This window comes from Lissotriton helveticus, chromosome 3_2 (genome assembly GCF_964261635.1).
Source record: "Lissotriton helveticus chromosome 3_2, aLisHel1.1, whole genome shotgun sequence".
NCBI classification, from domain to species: Eukaryota; Metazoa; Chordata; class Amphibia; order Caudata; family Salamandridae; genus Lissotriton; species Lissotriton helveticus.
In genome coordinates, this window is record NC_136062.1 from 11,277,767 (window position 1) to 11,298,905 (window position 21,139).

General features: G+C 45.8%; 1 protein-coding gene across 4 annotated transcripts in view; it reads left to right on the forward strand.

The window, feature by feature from the left end:
- C3_2H15orf40 (chromosome 3_2 C15orf40 homolog) overlaps positions 1 to 21,139 on the forward strand; it is a 223,277-nt gene that overhangs the window by 145,126 nt on the left and 57,012 nt on the right. For all 4 annotated transcript variants that reach the window (XM_078684744.1, XM_078684740.1, XM_078684743.1 and 1 more), the window contains exon 3: positions 18,597 to 18,724. In XM_078684744.1, the coding sequence (XP_078540870.1) occupies positions 18,597 to 18,724 (128 nt within the window). The remainder of the gene's footprint in view (positions 1 to 18,596; positions 18,725 to 21,139) is intronic.

A 21,139-nucleotide genomic window follows, 5' to 3' on the forward strand; every position in this document is an offset into this window, starting at 1 on the left:
AAACCGCCGACAAACTAGCACCCCTGAAAAAACATCAAATCAAGCAAGGAAGCAAGAACGCCCCCTGGTTCAACGATGACCTTAAGAAATCCAAGAAGCTCTGTCGTTCCCTTGAGAAAACTTGGAAAAAAGACCCAAACACTATCACCCAAGCCGCCTTCAAAAACGCCACCCGCAAACACCACCAACTAATCCGGACAGCCAAGAAATCAGCACTCAAAGACCGACTAGACAACAACGCCCACAACAGCAAGGAACTTTTCAACATCATCAAAGAATTCACCAACCCCACCGCCAGCTCAAACGACATCACCCCCTCTCAAGTCCTCTGCGACTCCCTCGCCTCATTCTTCCATGACAAAATCGCCGACATTCATAACAGCTTTGACAACCAACCCGTAAACCAGTCCACCCCACTCACCTCCGAACCTATACCCCCTCCGAATAACCTTTTCGACTGGAACCCAATCACCACAGAAGACACCATTCGCCTAATGAACTCCATCCACTCAGGATCCCCTACAGACCCATGCCCCCATCACATCTTCAACAAAGCAGACTCCATTATCGCACCCCATCTCCGAGACGTCATCAACTGCTCCCTCAACTCCGCCACATTCCCAGAAAGCTGGAAACACGCCGAACTCAGCGCCCTTCTGAAGAAACCCACAGCTGACCCCACCGAACTCAAAAACTACCGCCCCATCTCGCTCCTCCCATTCCCTGCCAAAGTCATTGAGAAAGCCCCCTTCTGAAGAAACCCACAGCTGACCCCACCGAACTCAAAAACTACCGCCCCATCTCGCTCCTCCCATTCCCTGCCAAAGTCATTGAGAAAGCCATCAACAATCAGCTCGCCGCCTTCCTCGAAACCAACAAATCACTTGACTCCTCACAGTCTGGCTTCCGAGCCAAACACAGCACCGAGACCGCCCTCATCGCAGCAACAGACGACATTCGAACACTACTGGACAACGGAGACAGTCGCCCTCATCCTCCTTGACCTCTCCGCAGCCTTCGACACAGTCTGCCATAGCACCCTGATACAACGCCTCAGAAACATCGGAATTCAAGGAAAAGCATTGGACTGGATCATCTCGTTCCTCGCTGGAAGAACTCAGAGAGTCCGCCTCCCCCCTTTTGAGTCAGAGGCCACCGAAGTCATCTGCGGCGTCCCACAAGGATCATCACTCAGCCCCACCCTCTTCAACGTCTACATGAGCCCCCTCGCAACCATCGCACGTCAACACAACCTCAACATCATCTCCTACGCTGATGACACTCAGCTGATCCTCTCACTCACCAAAGACCCAACCACCGCCAAAACCAACCTACATGAAGGGATGAAAGAAGTAGCCGAGTGGATGAAGCACAGCCGTCTGAAACTGAACTCGGACAACGCTGATGACACTCAGCTGATCCTCTCACTCACCAAAGACCCAACCACCTCCAAAACCAACCTACATGAAGGGATGAAAGAAGTAGCCGAGTGGATGAAGCACAGCCGTCTGAAACTGAACTCGGACAAAACGGAAGTCCTCATCTTAGGTTCATCCCCTTCCGCCTGGGACGACTCTTGGTGGCCAACGGCCCTAGGAAAAGCCCCCATACCGACGGACCACGCACGGAACCTGGGCATCATCCTGGACTCCTCACTCTCGATGACCAGACAAGTCAACGCCGTCTCATCATCATGCTTCAACATCCTACGCATGCTCAAAAAAACATTTCGCTGGATCCCCACCGAAACAAGAAAAACGGTCACCCACGCACTGGTTACAAGCCGTCTTGACTACGGAAACACCCTTTACGCCGGTACCACCGCAAAACTGCAGAAAAAACTCCAACGCATCCAAAATGCTTCAGCCAGACTCATACTAGACATCCCCCGCACAGACCACATTTCCGTTCACCTGAAAGACCTTCACTGGCTCCCCGTCAACAAGAGAATAACGTTCCGTCTCCTCACCCACGCACACAAAGCCCTATACGAACTTGGACCTGATTGTCTCAACACGCGCCTTTCCTTTTACACCCCCACCCGCCAGCTGCGCTCGTCCAACCAAGCCCTCGCCGCTGTTCCGCCCATCCACAAAGCCACCATGGGGGGAAGATCCTTCTCCTACTTAGCGGCCAAAACCTGGAATTCCCTTCCCATCCACCTCCGCCTTACTCAAAACCACCTAGCCTTCAGAAAACAGCTTAAAACCTGGATATTCGACAAGTAAACCTCCCCCCCCCCCGCCCCCCCCTTCCTCAAGCGCCTTCAGACCCTCTGGGTATGTAGTGCACTATATAAATTCTGACTTGACTTGACCCCTGCGACAAGTTGGGCCACAATTGTGGAGCCATATACTTTGTGGTGAGTCTTTTAATTAAGCATTAAAATCACCACTCAAAAGATTACCAATAGTTTTAGCTGATTCCTGCTGACAGGCCTGGGCTGTAAATTCCGTTCCGCTTGCGGAAATTGCGGAATTTGGGTAATTTCGCGTTTCGCAGAGAGCACGGAATTGCCCAAAATTCCACATCTTCGTGGAATTCTTTGCTTGTTTGCGCTTTTAAAATGCGTGTTCGCAAGATATTTCTCCCCGAGCACGCAAACAGCGTTCACGAACAGGAAAAAAACATTGCGAACGGGAGGAACAAGTAATTCCGCGTGTTTGCGGAATTTGTGCGTGCTCGTAGAGATTTTTTACCATTTCGCAGAGCTTTGCGTAGCTTGACTACGCAAATTCCGCCCACCCCTACAAACAGTCTAAATTAGAAATAAAACCACAAAGCTTAATAAAATTACCATTGTGAGTTGAATGAAAATCATTATTATGAAAATTAACCAAATAAAAAGAAACCCTTTGTTTATAGAGTAAGACTTGGAAATTACAACTGGTTGTTGGTAAAACCTTGATACTGCCACCAGTGGCTATATTGATCCAAATAGATAACTCCCCCGAAGGGCTTCCAAACGTAGGGGTAGAAGCTACAATGTTATAGCATTGGAACCCATTAATGTGTAATTCCTGGGTAGCCCAGGTCTCTTGGAACATAACTATGTCCTGTTCATTTACTAGGCTCAGCCAGTCTGGGTCCCCCAGCCTTGACTGAAGGCCTGCTACAGTCCAACTCTTAATGCTCAACTCTGTCTCATCCTGGGCCTTGGTTAGCACCTGCTGATCATCTAGCTTACCAACAAGGGAGGGTAAGCAGTGGCCTGGGAACTATCCAGGGGATATGATTGGTGTTCCAATAGGGGTGGTTGTCAATCCTGGGTGTCTAATTCTGGTAAAGCCGGAAACTTATTGGATATAGGTGTTTAGCTTGTTTGAATGAAGGACCATTGTGTGTTGAAAGGCTGTCAGGCAGCTGAGAAAAATCTGATGGGAGGAGGGGAAAAAATCGTCAAAACAAATAGTTGTTTCATTACCAATCGAGCAGATTAAGGTAGCGGTATAAGAGAAATCCGAGGCCTGACCGGGTTGGGGGTGAGAGTATGGGGAGAGGCAGGGAGTGTGGGGTGCATCAAGAAATAGGCGACAGGTAAATTAAGAAACAGTAAAAGGTGATGCCTACGGCATTGAAAGTAATCCGAATACAGGGGTAGTCTGTTGTATTGAAAGTTTCTGGGAGGTCGCATAAAAAATATAGAAAAGAGGTGACTTGTATGCAGGGTTGACCAGATGCGATGCATATAGTATTCTCTGAAAAGTCACATTGGAGAGGGTTAAATAGTGAGATCAGAGTTGGTGAGCAAGACAAATGGGTTTTAATTTTGTTATTGCTTGCTTTCTGTCCTGATATTGCATGACATCTAAACATTATAACTACAGTGTATATGAGGTTCAAATACATTTTTACAAATCAAACTTACTGTAGCTCATCATACAATACTTCTTGAGAGAGTCTTTGGTCATCCATGCTCACTCTTTCCTTTCCATGAATACGGTCATCTGTGAAAAGGCTTTCTCAACATTAGCATTTGAGATGGGCAGCATCAAAACAGCCAGTACACAAGTTACCAACCGTGGCTGCTATAATAGCTTTCCATGCCAATACTGATGTACAGGAAGATTGAGATTCTCAGTGACTGGTTCTGTGACGCATGCGTTGAACTGTATGCTTATGCCTTTATAGTCATTGAGAGGTCAAAAATGAAGTAGTACTTTTTAAATTCCAGAGAAATATCTACTGTACAAAAGGGATCTGCAACTGGTGCAGAGTACCACAGTGATGCTTCATTCACATCAAACACCATGGTGCTGAAGGGAAATTTGTTTGCATCATTGCAAGCCATTTCTTATGCGTTCTAAAATTAACATTTTCGTAATTGCTCTTCTACATTTCTTTTCTTACCAAGTGGCAAGCATTCTAACATGAACCATATGCAAATGTCACTAAAAGTGTCCCCAGCTTACTCTCGAGCAGATATTTCACATCTCCACCAATTACTCAGAATAGTTAGCTACAGCAACCAGTAAAATATAATGATGCAGTAGACTTTTTCACATTGTTATCAATTTGCAACTGAAGATCCCCACATTTCTTGCCTGGGGCATCATCACTAAGCAAAATTCTGTAAATGGTCGCTGCATTGATACTACAGTATTCACACTCTAGCACGGAGATAGAACCTCCAACTAAATGACACAGTTGGAATTACTCTTTCTTTCATGCCTCTCAGAGCACTAAATGATAACTACTTGCGTTTTAGCACACACGCATAATGCAATGTTGAACCAGAATGTACTACAAAGTCAATTCAATTAATCTTTATTCAGGCAATTTTTGGCCTTAAAGACAAAGCAGCCTGACTTTAGACAACATTTGTATAAAGTGCAAGGTGACAAGTAAAATAGGTAAAACGTGTTAAAACCATGATAAAAAGCATAAAATACAGAATTTAAAAAGTGACAAACCGATAAATATTATTTCAACAAGGCAGGCCCTCCATGGTTTTCCTAGTTCTAACTGCAGCTTTTAGAAATGAGCATATCCTGAGGCAAACAGCAGGTGTATTCAATAGTTACAAATGGAACAAAGCCTCAACATTTGCGATGGTCCAGTAATTTTAAAAGAGGTTTGAGCAAAAGTCTGCAATTGTATCTAAAAAAGTTGCAGAAAAACATATAGTGTAATAGCGATTGTTCAGGGTCTACAAAGTCAGTAGCATTCTCCATTAAAAGCTGCTATCATCATATCATCTAGTAAGATACCAGTATCTCGTAGAAGGAAGCACCTCAGCTCGGGTATTAATTTTGACAGGTTATCCCATGATCTGTTCAGGTACAAGCTGAATCACTGCAAATACCAATAATATCACTCCAGTCCTTGATGGACTTAGTAGCTACTTTCTCCAGCAATGCTCCAAGTAACACTGCATTGCATGCTTTCACTTTACCTCGATCTGCCATGATGGTGAGTCGGATTCATCCATTTCTTGAAGCAGAAAATACAATTGGAACTGGCACCACTGAGTCAACATGCATCTCTGAAGTTTCATGGATGGCAACAGACATCCGTACTTCATCTTGGAGAAATTTGGAAATATGTTCAGTATGTGCAAGAAACACCTCTTGCCTTCCTGTGCACATTTCCAGAACAGGTTCACACTCGGGCCATCGGGTTTGGGTAAACTGGTTTCAGATTGTACTACGGCATGTACAAGTTCATGTGGCACTTCCTTTTCTTCCTCGCATTTTCTTTTGAAGTGTCATTATCTCAGTGAGGGACATATGACACATGCTGTCACTTTGTGGTGCCCCTTTCAACTTTAGGTGGGGCCTGGTGACAAGATGTTCAACAAGTCCGCTTGCAGTCTTGTCTGTTACTATTGGGCCAGGCACTCGACAAAACATGTAAATTAACATCTTTTGTCCATGCACCTCTTCTACCTTTAAATCTTTGTTTTCATAATCTCCTATTGTCTTTATTCCACTTGCCATGCTATTCTCCACCAGGCTAGACAGTTAGAAAAAACTACGTAGAAACAGGTTGGTTGCCTTGCACTAAGTTAAAAAAACATATTTCAAAAGGAGGTATTTCACCTGTATCAAAGTCCTGCCCTGAGGTACTCCAAAGATGTTAGAAGCCTCGGGAGAGTAGTGGGAGCCAAGCATGACCGATTTAGTGCAATTGATTAATAGCAAGCAAAGTCGAGCTTAGGCCCCAAGACAGATTCCATTTGCAATGAAACTGTTTGAGAATGGCACAAGAGAATGTGCTAAATGCTGGGGGGTGGTCTAGTTAGGATCAATGCTGCCGAGCTACGTTGTTCAGGTACTGTTCCGTGATCATTCGGCACAGCAATAATAGCTGATTCTGTACTTTCTAGATGTCTGAAACCTGATCAGGTATCAACAAGAACAATGACTGCGTTCAGGGCAGTTGTAAAGTTGCTTTTTGACTTCTTTTTTGAGGATATTTTTTTTAAAACTCTTTATTCGTGACTGTGCCAGTTATTACAATTTACATTTATTCATATCATCATACATCAGTCTTTTCACTTTTCCTCCTTTTAACTTCCGACTAATGTACATGTAACTGTCCCATCTGGTATAGCAATTCAATCTACCTCAGAGTTTTTATAACAAGAATTACATTGCATATTATGCCAGTATCGTCTCTTAAAAAACTGCGCCCCCCCAACTCCCTCCCACCCTCCGCGTCTCCTAGCTGTTCCATCATTAAGGCACTGTAAACCGTGGTCCGACAACCGCATTCTGTCCAGTACTGTATTTTTGACTGGCTGTCTAACCTGTACTACCGGCGGTTATATCCCCCCTCTGTTTTCCGCTCGCTTCCTATCTTGTATTACTGATCATGGTGCAATCTCTTGTGAGGGCTCTAGATCTTCCTCCTCTATCTCTGCCAGCATCCGCTCCCAGTCCTGCGCAATCGGATGCTTCCGGAGCCCTCTCTCCTCCTCTCTACGCAGGACCATATCTTCTGCCCTGCCCCATTTTAGCAAATCAGACCTCCATACCTCTGCACTCGGGGGCCTGGCTGATTTCCACCTCATAGTTATGACTCTGGTTCCTAGTTAGAGTGCTAAGTCTAAGAATTTCCGCTGCGCTTTGTGGGTCTTGCTCCTTTTCCTGTGCCCTATCAGGCAAGGCAGTGCCCCCTCTGGGATCTGTAGGGTTGTGATAGTGTGTAGTGTGTGCCGGACTGTCCCCCAATATCTTCGTATCTTCGGGCATGCCCACAGCATATGAAGAAGGTCAGCCTCATCCCCCTGACATCGGTGACATCTATGGGAGGAGGTAGGGAACATTCTATGGAGTTTCTGTGGGGTGAGATACGCTCTATGCAATATCATAGCCTGAATGAATTTGAATTTGACGTTTCTGGACACCCTCCTATGATGTTCTAGGACAATCTTCCAGGCTCCGTCCGTCATAGCCTCCCCCGTGTCTAGTGTCCAGGTGTCCCTGAGCGTAGTGAGAGGCAGAGCAGTGTGTTCCCTAATGCCCGCATAAAGCCATTTAACTAAGTGTCCCCCTGTCCCCATATAATAGAGGAGATGCACTAATTCATGCTGTACCGGTTTGCTACGTTGCGGAGCCCATGTACGGCGCACATAATGTGTCACTGTGGCATGCAGGAAGTACAGTGTCATTGGGGCTCCCGTTGACTGCGCAAAGGAGGCGTGGTCCAGTAAAGTGTCGTCTCCAAACAGGTCTCCCACTCTATCCACTCCCGCCTCCACCCAGGGCTGTAACCTGCGTTGTCAGGCGTCCTTGCGGTGTTGGGACCCCTAACAGGGGAATGTTATCTGCATAGGGTGTGGTCCCTGCCGTGTATGCCAATGCCTTCCTCCAGCACATTAAGGCAGTATGCAGCAGGGGATGGCAGTCTCGAGGGATCCTGGCTCTGGGTAGCAGAAGGGAATGCAGTTCCCCCCCGTGCTAGTTGATCCTGGGTGAAATCAATCTCATGTAAATTCCTACCCGCCACCCATCGCGACAGCCATTGCAGTTGACTGGCGTAGTAGTAACTTCGTAGGTCTGGGACACCTAGGCCGCCCTGTCTAGTGCTCAGTTGCAGTTTCTTGAGGCTTATTCGCCATCTCCCTGGGCCCCATATAAGAGTGCTTAGAATCGTGTTCAGTGTGGTGAAAATGTGCTGTGGGAGCAGGACCGGTAAGTTTACAAAATAATACAGTATGCGGGGGAGCAGGACCATTTTTGAAACCCCTATCCGACCCATGACAGATAGTGGCAGGGACGTCCAAAAGTTTACACTTCCTCGGAGGCCATTAATGGCCCTCCCCAGGTTACCCTCAATCTGGTCTTCCTGTCGCCTATATACGTTAATGCCCAGGTATTTAAATGTGGACGGCTCTACGCGAATCCGACAGTCGCCAAATTGTACGGAAGGGGGTCGTTGCCCTTCGCGGAAATAATAACTTAGGGATTTTGTCGGGTTAATGACCAGACCAGAAACGGTCTCAAATTGGGCAAATATAGTTGCCATGGTTGAGTGGTTCCCGTTGAGATCCCGTAGATATATTAAAATATCGTCGGCGTATATTGATATTAGATTATGTGTTCCTCCTATGGAAATACCTCGCCTGCTCTGGTCCGGAGCGCTATCGCTAGGGGCTCGAGTGTCAGTACAAACAGAAGGGGGGATAGTGGGCAGCCTTGCCGGGTTCCTCTGTAAATGTCATAACTGTCGGATATATACCTGCCTGTGCGCGCTCTAGCCGTCGGGTTCGTGTACAATAGCCGAATCCATTCGATTAGGGAGTCCGGGAAGCCAAAACGCCGTAGGACCTTGAACATAAAATCCCATGTCAGGGAGTCGAACGCCTGTCGGAGATCTAGGGCAATGCCTGGGGAAGGTCCGCTGGTGTGGCCGACATAAGGGCGTGGAGTCTCCTCGTGTTCTAGGAAGTGCTCCTCCCCGGGAGGAAGCCACATTGGTCTGGGTGTATTAGGGCAGTCAGGCGGGACTGTAGGCGCATAGCGATAGCTTTGCTAAGTATTTTATACTCCGTGGGGAGCATTGAGAGAGGCCTGTAGTTACTCAAGGCAAGGGTATCCCTGCCAGGTTTTGGTATGGAGATCACTGAGGCCTGCATCGTCGTGATAGGCAGGTGACCCACTTCGTAGGCCGTCTTATACATTTTCTCTAAAATGGGTACGAGCGTTGCAGAGTAGGTCTGGTAAAATTCTACAGGCAGGCCGTCCATACCTGGGGTCTTGCCCCGGTTAAGGGAGCCAATAGCTATTTTAATTTCTTGCTGCGTAATGGGTCCGTCCATCTCAGTCTGTTCCTCTCGGGTCAGGGTTGGGATCGGGAGATCCCTCAGGAATTCCATCATTTCATCTCCTCCGTCCGCTGGGGGAGGGGCATATAGCCTCTCCAGGTGAACCCTAAACGCCGAGTTAATATCCGATTGCGTGGTCACCTCTCTGCCCTCCCCGTCCCTAACTGTCGTAATCACTGGGGCTTCAGGGTTGTCTCGGACTAGGCGAGCTAGTAAGGCCCCTGATCTGTCTGCCTCCGCCTGCTGGCGCCTCAGATAGTCATTGTGATCAATGACTCTCAGTGTCTCAAGTAGTTCTGCGTGTTCTAGGTTTCATATCTGTAAGTCTCCCTTGCGTCCGGGGTCCACTCCTACCGCCGTCTCTAGCTCTTTCCGGCGGTCTTCGGTCTCGCAGAGTTTCCTATGAATTTCCTGTCTGGCCCCCACCATCCATCCAATAGCGGCTCCTCTTATCACGACTTTCATGGCGTCCCAGACCAGTAGGTTCGAGGACGCAGTGTCCCAGTTTTCTTTGAAATAATTATTTAAAGTGTCCAATAGGTGTTCACGGAAAGGGCCATCCTCCAGTAGCAGTGGGTTAAGTCTCCAGGTGGGCACTGGTGGGGGTACCCTCCCCCAGTGTAGGTCGAGTGTCAGTGGTCTAAGAATGTTTTTGCCAGGTATTCTGAGGATATGCATTTGGTCAGTAGGGAATTGGTACACAAGATTCTATCTAGGCGGGTATGTAGGGCATGCACTAGGGAGTGGTAAGAATATTCCCTGTGTGTTGGGTGCAGGGTGCGCCATACGTCTGTCAGTCCCCATCCCTGGAGCCAGGTTCTGAAGTAGTCTGCCATCTTATGTATCCCTGTCGTCTGGAGGGGGGGATGTGACCTGTCCAGGTCGGCATCTAGGATCATGTTCCAATCTCCCCCCAGAATCCAGGGGATATCTATCCAGTCAGCTAAGACCCGGCCCACATTTGCTAAGAATTTGTCCTGATCAAAGGTCGGGGCGTAGATGCTGCCCAGGACCAGCAGTGTACCGTCTAGTGTGCCTTTCACCAATATATAACGCCCTTGGTCATCCACCCTCCTCTCAAGTTCTACAAATGGGGTGCCGTGGTGTACCCATATAGTGGTCCCTCTGGAAAAGGCGGAGTACGTTGTCGAGAATATAGTACCTCTCCACTTTTTCCGTAATGAATGTGCCTCAGCCTGCGTTAGGTGTGATTCTTGTAGAAATACTATTTGGGCGTGTTGGCGAAGTAAGAAGGCATGTATTCTATGCTGTTTTTGTATTGCTCCTAGTCCCCGTACATTCTAGGTAGCCAGCCTATATTTTCCTTTTGTGTCAGCCATACTGGAGTACCGATGTCGCACCTGTCAATGCTACCTGATGTGATGTTTGTAGTCACGTCAAAATATAATTCCCTTTGGGCGAATTATCATGGAAAGGCAAATTCTTACCAGTATGCAAATATATACTCAACAATCAATAATATCAAATCATAACAAGGAAGCAATACAAAAAATGTTAAAAAGGTTTTAAGTGAAAACACAATAATAAAAGTAGATCTGCACAGTTTATTACCATACACTATAATTTGTTAAAAATGGGAAACATACACAAAACGGGATGCAGCGCGGCAGCTCGACCGCTTTCAGGCAAGTCCCGCCCAGCCGCGCCGGTCCCGCAGTCCGCGCCGCGAGGCACCCAAGGTCGCCTGCAGATCTTCTCGGTCCTTCTGCCCGTGTCCGGGTGACTCCCGCCGTACCTGTCGGCGTCTTCAATACTGGGAAGGGACACGTCCCGGGCAACTCCTCCGCGGCGACTTCAGGCAGTGTCGGTGGGCGGTGTCTGGCGATCTGGGTATGATAGCCACTCTAGGTCCCGGCTCACAGCGTGGAAGTAGGCCTCGGGCTCTTCCTTTCCGGTCGTTCGGCGGCCCCAGCTCCCAGGAACTCCAAAGTTTCGCCGAGTCGTCAGGGGGCTTTACGGAGTCAGCGCCTCACCTCTGAGGCGGTATTCCGCCCCCCAGGAGTTGCTTTCAGGATTTCTTCTTCCCGGCGGCACCGGAGCTCTAGCAGACTCCGTCCGCCATCATGGCCCGCTAGCCACGCCCCTTTTTTGAGGATATTAGATACTGAAGTATATCTGTGCTAGTCTGAACTCTGCATCTACTTACCCTGACAAAAGTTTGATGGCCTCTGTTGTGGAATCAATATGAAATCTTCATTACTATGGAAGAATGCCTGCTGCAGAGGTGAAGAGGATGTTTGGAGTCAGGGGTTCACTATAGTAGCCCGTAGAGGAGTAGAAGGTGCTTGAATTGAAAAGTGGAGCAAGGCCATGCTGGTATTAAAAAGTTTGATATCCTTTTAAGGTCTCACCTGAGCCAGCGCATGCGTTGCTCTGGCGAGACATTTAGTAACCGGATTAAAAAGTGCTACCCTCAGGCTGAGCTTTTGTCGACCACCAGCTTGTTGTCACGCGCACAAGCAACGTGCACAGCTATGCCTCTTCTTTCGCACGCACCACTCGCGTTTCTTTTAGCGCGCGTGCTAGCACACACAACTCCCGGGCTCTGTTCTCGCGCGCGGCCAATGCTGGTCTTATTGGCTATTGAGACACGAAAATAACACCTACTTCCGCCAGTGGGCGGGATCTAGAACGTGAGCAGAGAGCTGCTGGCTTTACATTGGCTGAGCAGAGCAGGTTTTTCTGCTGGGCGGGTTCTGTCTTCACTGGACCTTGTCCCGTAACAGCTTCAATGACTTTCTTCCGCTTACAGTCAACCGGCCTGTACATTTGTGGAGACGCGTCACCTCCTGCTGCCCGTCACTCTTATTTGCTTTTTTTCTATTGTATGGCTCTTCTTGTTTCAGCCTAACTTGTGTTTGTGCTTCCCATGAAGCATAACCTTTTTACCATCTCGTTGATTGACTGGCTTCTTTGCGGCCTCTACTCGCTTTTAAGGGGCTACTTTTTTTTTTTAAGCACCCCATTGTAGTACTTGTTTACCAGTTGTCTTCCTTATGTGCTTTTCTCTCCTATTTAAACTGGTTTGATACCAAAGTATTGTTGTTTGCCAATCCATTGCCAGCAAATCTTTATTTTATCTGCCTTAAGAGATGAGACATAAATCGTGCAGATGCATAATTCAAAGATTTGATACCCGTTTTAAAGTATAATTTAATCGTTTGTTTAGCGGCAGCTGTCAGGGAAACAAACTCCACAAATGTTTGCACTTTATTTATGCACAACCTAGGTCAAGCACAGGAGATGCAGGGCAGATTGATCCGCATTGTGTGAAAAGGTGCCTTTGCATAAACAGGGTGTTGTGATGGCCGCCCTGTTCTCTGGCAGCATCGGGCCTCTACTGAGACCCTTCGCAGGGCTGAGCTGAGGACAGGAAGATCTGAGGTAAAAGCAGTGATGGTGCCCTTGCTGGTAAAGCACTGCCCAGGTCAGGGGTCAGAGCTTCTCTTATAGCACACACTGTAGGATGCATGCACCTGTGCACAAGAGGGCTTTAGGGGTATGTGGCTCTCGAGGAGAACAGCTTTGAAAGAATGCACTTATTTGGTCTCACGTTTTTGCTCCTCTGAGAAATATAACCATCAGTTTACCACATCCTCCCTCTCCTCAATACACCCAGTGCTCTTTCAATTTCTATATATTTTCTACTCTGAATCCCACGCTCCTTTGCACCTCTGTGACCCCCCCATCCTTATGTGTAGTCATGCTTTTCATTTTTTTCAAAGAAAGCGGAAGGTGCACACGTTGCAGAGTCAAGAGAGCAGTCGAAGAGTATTCCAAAAGTACTTCTTTTAAATTTTATTTCAATAGATCTTTAAAACTGGCACACAGCCAACTCGTTTCGTTCCCGTTTTTTTTGCCAGAAGGAACTTCGTCAGGGTTAATATGTAAAAACAATTCTTTAGGGAAGGAGAATTCCAATGGGCGCAATAATATAGATGTGGCCCGTCTCAGGTAACGAGATGAATGTGAATATTCTCAAACAACAGCATCTCCTCCCGTCACGGCATGGTCACCGGCATGCTTTTCATACCTCCTTTGTGGCCCCATGATTCTTTCGCTCACTCTTTCCTTTTTTCAGGAGCAACAAGTTGCATTCTATAACTTACAGTTCCGATTTGAACTTCTAAGTATGTACTCCAAAGTGGAAACTTACACAAGAATTGTATTAAAAACCAAGACTAACTGAATCTATTAAGCGCCTGGTGTCACTACCAACTCTGATTTGGCCTTATCCCTGTATTACTCTGCAAACCCCGCCCCCGTTTGTTCAGTATCTTCTTTATTTATGACGCTGCAGCACTATCGACGATTCCCACAATTCCAGTGCGGTCTCATCCATACTCTGCCCTTTTCACATAAGATTACTATACCTCTTCTTATCACCTAGGAATCTTTTATACGTTCTATTTCAAATATTTTTCACATATGTCAGTCCATATTGTTTGGTATAAGCAATTAATGACTACAAATCGCACAACACATTTGGGTGGCAAAAGATAGGAACGGAAACACTTACTACGGGCTCCACAGAGAGATTGAAGCCTAGGAGCATCTGTTCCACATCCTGAGTGCACTTAGTTACATTCTCTCTCTCCTATTCAATCATGCTGCGATCTACTCCACGACAGAATAAAAAAAATACATTCAAAAACAAGCATTGGCATAGCCAATAGGTCTTGACTATCGGGCCTTATACGTGTTTAACCATGCAACAGTTAATGTTGTTGCACCAAGGATATTGTGCTGCATAACTAAATACTTATAAGGTCCCAAAAGCGAGACATATTGGCTATGCCAATGCTTGTTTTATAAACATCATTTGTTGTAGATTTTAAGTTATAGTTGTTTTGCTGGCAATATTTGTTTGTTTGGTGCATGGCACAACAAATGTAGGAATTTATCTGAAGATTTCATTATTGATTGGGTCACTATTACCCTATGGAATCCTGTGTGTTTTTATGTTGTCTTGTGTTTGTGTAGTAAGAGAGCACCATATTTGCTCCCATCTGGAATGTAATCTTTGCCTGCTTGGGAGTGGAGGGTTGGTGGTTGTTCTGCCCCTCCACCCTCTCTTTTATTGATCTGGCAGCACAGTGAGAGGCTTCACCATCTCCTTCAGACAACAAGAAGGTGTCAAGAGGTCTATTAGGAGTCTGGCAAGATGGGTAACAGTACCATGAGACGTCCAGCATGTGGCCCTTTTCGGTCCTGTAGAACATCCGCCTATGTTCAATGCATCACTTGGGAAACAAGCATTGGAAATCTAATAGGTCTCGCCTTTGTTTAAGATAAAGCCATTTACTTTGCTAATGGTATTGTATTATAGCTATGTATTATTGAGTGTATGTATGTGATATGTTGTGATTTTATGTTGTTAGAATTGTATTTGTTACCTTTGTATTTTTATTTGCAGTGGCCTTTGGGACCTTATAAGTGTTTAGCAATGCACTTTCCAGCATAAGTAAATAAATAGGTACATACATACAAAATATGCTCTGGATCTGACCTTGTGCTTGTGCAAAACACTCCAGTGCGTTTACCAGACCTTTATTCCGCTTCTAAAGGCACAGAGAAAACACGAAAAACGCCTCAGCGCAGTGCCGCTCCCACAAGGAGGCTATTCACCGACCCACTTTGAAATCAAAACTGTGCAGTTTTTTGGCAAAAAATAAACTCCTGACTAAAGACTTGAGGAAGGTCAGCAACTTGTTTGTGGGTGAAGGGGACACGGGGCAGTGGGCGGTCACCCTGTGAGCACTTCTGTGAAATGCCCAGCTGGCGAAAGCTGTATATCCCATCTATTGCAAAATCCAGTTGTTAAATTCCACCGAAAATTCAGCCCACGTTTCACCCAGAAGTGACCCAGGGCCTAGATATGTAGTGATAATAGTGATAGCTGAAGTGAGAAAAAACACAGCTGGTTAGTTCTGCCTTTAGATAATCCAGCCTACAAATTCTGGGGAACTTTGGTAATATCTGCACCAACCCAAAATGCAATAAATATTCTTGGTCAGGACAGGGGCTAAAACGGACCATCGCCAAGTACTGACTGTGGACAGAGGAAAGCACTGACATGGGTGAATGAAAGGGTATCGGTAGGGTAGGGTTGGGGGCAGAGTGAAGGGCTGACGTCAGGGGGCAGGGTAGGGGCAGGTCTGTGGCCAGAGTTCTTGCCAGAGAGTGGGCAAGAGAGAATGAAGGCGTGACGGCAGGGGCGTGTTCGGGGCAGCGTAAATGACTGTCCGGTACTGTGGTCAGAGCCAAGGATGAAAAGGAGGGGCGGCTTGCTTAGGGGCAGAGTAAAGGGCTGATGTCAGAGGGCAGGCTGTGGCAGCACTGTGGACAGACTGAGACTGGAGAATCATGAATGATGGGACAGAGTCAATTAAGCACAGAGCAAGGCTAGGGTATAGGCTAGGGTAGACACTGGGGGAAGTGGGACAGATCCCAGGCAGGATGGGATGCTGGGCGGGAAAGACTGGGTTAGAGTGCAGGTCCTGGGAAGGAGGCTGTGGTGGTACTAGGCAGGGCTGCGACAGTAAATGATTAGGACAGTTAGTTACTAGGACAGAGTGATGCTGGACTGGGATTGAATGAATGGCATATCGCAGGACTGTAGTTGGATGGGACAGGAATAATTGTAAGGCGCAAGGGTGGTGTGCGGGTTGGTTTAGCTGCAGACCTCAGATCCTAGGGGGACGCACATCTTGGGCAGATTTGGGGCAGAGTGTGCGGCAGGGACAGGTTTATGGAGCAGAGTCCCGTCTGACTGCTCTAAAGGGGGAGAGGAGAGGAGAGGAGAGGGGGGGGGGGGGGGGGGGGGTGTGTGTGTGTGTGTGTGTGTGTGTGTGTGTGTGTGTGTGTGTGTGTGTGTGTGTGTGTGTGTGTGTGTCTGTCTGTCTGTCTGTCTGTCTGTCTGTCTGTCTGTCTGTCTGTCTGTCTGTCTGTCTGTCTGTCTGTCTGTCTGTCTGTCTGTCTGTCTGTCTGTCTGTCTGTCTGTCTTTCCTTCCTTCCTTCCTTCCTTCCTTCCTTCCTTCCTTCCTTCCTTCCTTCCTTCCTTCCTTCCTTCCTTCCTTCCTTCCTTCCTTCCTTCCTTCCTTCCTTCCTTCCTTCCTTCCTTCCTTCCTTCCTTCCTTCCTTCCTTCCTTCCTTCCTTCCTTCCTTCCTTCCTTCCTTCCTTCCTTCCTTCCTTCCTTCCTTCCTGTGTGAGGGTGGTGTAGACAGGCTCACTTGGTGGTTTAAAAAAAAAAAGCAGAAGACAAGTCTGTGTGTGTGAAACCCGAATCCCTGCGTGAGGAAGCAGAGCAAGAGACTCGTCCGTGCACGAAGAGCGTTCAACCTGTGAAGGAGAGGGTGACAAGCACATGTGTGAAAAGACCTGCACAAGGGAGCATGGTAGGGCAGATTTGTGGCTGAAGAGCAGGCTCAGTTTGCGAGGGGAGCCCGAGAAAGGAGAGGCGCACGGTGTACGGATCAGGCGACAGTGTGTATGTGCGAGGGACCTGGAGACCGCTCCGGTGCTGAGAGACAGGTTTGGGGTATGAATGAGCAGGAGACCTATCTGGTGTTGAGCGTTAGGCCCGTAAGAAGATCATGATGAAAAAGTAATAAAATACATTAATAGTTAAACGCAACCCAAAAGTGAACACACCGCCCCAAAAAACACCCTTCCTGTCGTGCGTACGCAAGAAGCATACCCTCAGACGTCATGGGAACAAAGATGACGTCGGCCTATCCAGATGGGCTGTACTAAAATTGGACTAGGCGGATACCAAAACAGATATCCAATCACGCCCCTTCTTTTAACATAAACGATGATGCAAGCCAATGGAAAAGAGGGGAGGGGCTTCATGTCCACTTCTGGAATTGTATCAATTCCAATAGGCCCTCACATGTGCGCTGCTAGCGCCAGGCGAGACCTAAAAATAATCCACTTTTTGCTTCCTTACTCTGATGTCTAAAGCGCCTCATCAAAGGTGCTCTTTTGAAAGGGGAGCCATTGCAATATAGAGTAGGAACGTAATACAGAAACCTTACTCCGTGTAAGGTCTAACCTTGTGCACTCCAAAAGCGCCCCAGCGTGTAATATATTTGTGAAAAAACTCCAAGTGTGTAGATCGTAATCTTCTGTTTTTATTTACTAGAAATTCCTTTAATCATCATCATATTTCCACATATGATTTGGAATCCATATTTCAAATGGTATATATACAACAGTGATTTAAAATCCAAATGTTTGTAGATTATCAAGAGTAAGCATTATCGCCTATGCATTTCGTGCATAGCACTTCATCAGGGGGAATCTGTGAAAAAATGTAAATATCACAATCTATTGCTGATCTGTTTAGACACAGAATGTAAGAACAACGTAAAGTGATACAAATCAATATGGGAATATGCGTCATCAGGCAAATGTGCAAAAGCTTGAGAGTGTTGGTGAAAAACTGCTAAATTTGAACGACCAGGCTACAATACGGAGCATGCTTTCAAGACAAAGCATGCTCCGTATTTTAGCCTGGACTCAAGGACTTGGAGGTGATCACCTTGAGCACCCAAAGTTTGGAAACACGACAACTTTCAGAATAACTTATTAATACCAGAGAGTGCAGCGGAACCCACCATTTGTTTATTACGAACAGAGAATAGGAACACATGTTTGGTCGCTTGCTGCATTGGTCTTATCCAGTTGTTAAATGTAGAGTTCCATACTCCAGTGAAGGAGTGCATCCATGAGCCATGATGTGCGATGAAATGTAAGTTGTTTATAATGGTGCTGCCTACCTTCCTTGTTTGACCATATCTTGATTCTCATTTGATTTTGTACCTGTGGTGCACAATACTTACACTACAGAACTGCTATTGTCCTCCCCTCTGAAGTCGCATTTAATACTGTGCTAATGTAATCACAACCACTGCTGCCCATGTTACAACCGCCACGGCATGAAGAAAGGGCTGAAGTCTGAATACTGTAACAGGAGAAACATTCTTCCGAATATTCTTAGACAGTCCCAAGTACAATAATAGTGGCACATCCTGTAAGTTGCTGTTATAAAGAGACACATTGTCGTCTAAGGGGACATTGCATTTATGTGGGCCTGATGGGCAATTCATTTATTTCATTCACACCCACCTTACCAAATTTATAACATTGATAAATTAATCTTTGTTAGTAGTTCTTGGTAGTTATATTTATCCTTTTTATAATGGTTGGTAGTTTACTTGCATCTCATTTTTAAACCAAAAACGTAAATTAGGGCAAAAGTTGTAAGTTTACTAATCCAAAAGTTTTTATTTTTTTAAGATGTGAGCAGTGAAGCTGTAGGTGTAGCTATCGCCGCACCGCCCACTGAGGGCGAAGCAAATGCAGAACTGTGCCGCTACCTATCTAAAGTTCTAGAAGTGAGGAAGAGCGATGTGGTTTTGGATAAGGTAAAGTTGATCTACGTTTATTCTTAACAACTTATGAATTACTTTGCTTCCGTAGGTTCACTTTGTAGGGGCACAGAGTAGTGTTCTATGATGGAGCAGGTGAAAGCGCATACTAAGGGAGCATTTTGTCTTAACCGTTTGTGTGCTTGAAGTTCGGAGGTAGTTGGTGTATCTAGGTGTGCATCATTTGCTGTGGAAGTAGACACTGTATGAGTAGTCTGTCTGGCACATGCAGTGTGTGCTGTAATGCCTTCTGAATATGAGTGTCCAGTCAGGCAGGCAGGTCATAAGGAGAAGAGCTGATCTTACATTAACACCTTCCCTGTTACTGCACCCCCAGGAGGTTATTGCTATTTGTAACTGTACTGCCACTGTGTTAGTGCTCCCTGTAACTACATTGTCATAAGATTAGTGATCTGTTTCTACACAACTAGTGTTTTCTGTATCTGCACTCCTAATGCCCCCCTGTCAGCACCCTATCTGTTGATTGTGCTGTATTTAAAAGTACATCCCATTGGTAAGATGTGCTCCTCAAAACGTGCACACTCCGTGCTAAAGACGTACACTCCCTGATCCTAAATGTCCATAAGACACTGGACAATATGTCATGTAATTTAGCACTTCTTAGCTTCAACTTGTAAAATTGGTTACATTTTTTCCACTTAATGCACAACAGAACTTTTTTCTTTGTGTATGATGCACGCTGTTATCTCCAAAGCAAAACCTTACACATTAAGACTCGTACTTCCACATGGATGAAAGTGAATAGCTGTAAGATGCATGGATAGATATAGAACTCACTATAGATTTTGAAAACACTTGGTTTATTTTTAGTTTTCAATTTTTTTTTATTTGGTAACAGCTTAAGGGCCAGATGTACTAACGTTTTTGGCGGGCATAAATTGGTTTTAGACCCGCTTGCAACCGCAAACAAGCACTTGCAATGCAATAGATCTCGCATTAGGAAAGTTTGAGCTATTGGTATTGTAAATGACAAATATTTTATTTTTACAAATAACAATGGCTTTTAATTTTTTTTATAATTAATTCTTAAATAAAAGTTATTGTAATTTATAATGGCAATAGCTTAAACTTTTGTAGTAACTTTTGTGAAGATTATGTTCAGTGTATTTCATTGTGATGAAAATCCAAGAACAGAAGTGAAATATTAACATCTTTTTGTGACATTTGTAATAAAGCTTGAAACATTGAGAACATATTTGAACCAGTTGTTGTTGAATGGTTGCACAGATTATTGCTGTGGTGGCGCTGAGTGATGTTGTGTTGGTGACGAGTGATGCTGTGGCATCAGTGATGCTGTGGTGGTGCTGAGTGATGCTGTGGTGATGCGACAGATAGAGTGAGTGCGATTGAGTGCGATAGATGGAGTGAGGGCGATAGATGGAGTGAGGGCGATAGATGGAGTGAGGGCGATAGATGGAGTGAGTGCGATAGATGGAGTGAGTGCGATAGATGGAGTGAGTGCGATAGATGGAGTGAGTGCGATAGATGGAGTGAGTGCGATAGATGGAGTGAGTGCGATAGATGGAGTGAGTGCGATAGATGGAGTGAGGGCGATAGATGGAGTGAGGGCGATAGATGGAGTTGTAGTGTAGTTCCTATTATCCCAATAGGCTCTGCGCATTGGAATAATACCTTCAATAGTATAGGCCTAGACCAGACGTTAACTAGGTCTTCTATTGTCGATATTAGACTTAAAGTTTTGGGTTTGCCAGCTAGCTCAGAGTTCACTGGAAACTTTCTCGAATAGGCAAGGAGGAGTTGAACCTCCCTGGATAGACAAGAAGGGATTTAGTTTCTGACAACCATAGAACATGACAACTTTGCTCTCCCCTAATCAAGAGTGTATCTCTAGAGTCGTGTCAAAACAAAAGACAACTTATTTTACTCAGTCAGTACGTGCATTCTTAGTCTCACCAGATTGTAGAGAAAAGGAAGAGACGGGCGTGTTCAATAAAAGATGGTATTTATTGATCAGTCTCTTTTCTCGTACAAGAGAAATGGATCGATATTATCGCAATACTTATGGTTAAGTAAAGTGCATACAATAAAAGCAGAAGTATAAAATAATACTGTAAAAACATTTATATGGTTTCTAAGCCATAATGTGGTTTAAAATGGATACAATAGATACATACATATATACATTTGACTAATCGTACTCAACTGGTGTTTCTAACTACGCCTACCCCGGTGTACCTGACCTAAGCCTAATACGTGGGCGGGAATAGAAAGTAGCAGTTTAAGTTAAGTTTGTTTTGCCAAGTGACTGACTCAAGAATTCTCTGCAAGGGGTTATTCAGTTCTGTACCTGGAATCTAGGATGAATGAGGGATGGTATCTCTCGTCTCTGGTCTCGATATTCCAGGCTGCCTGCGAGGGCTACCCGGAAGC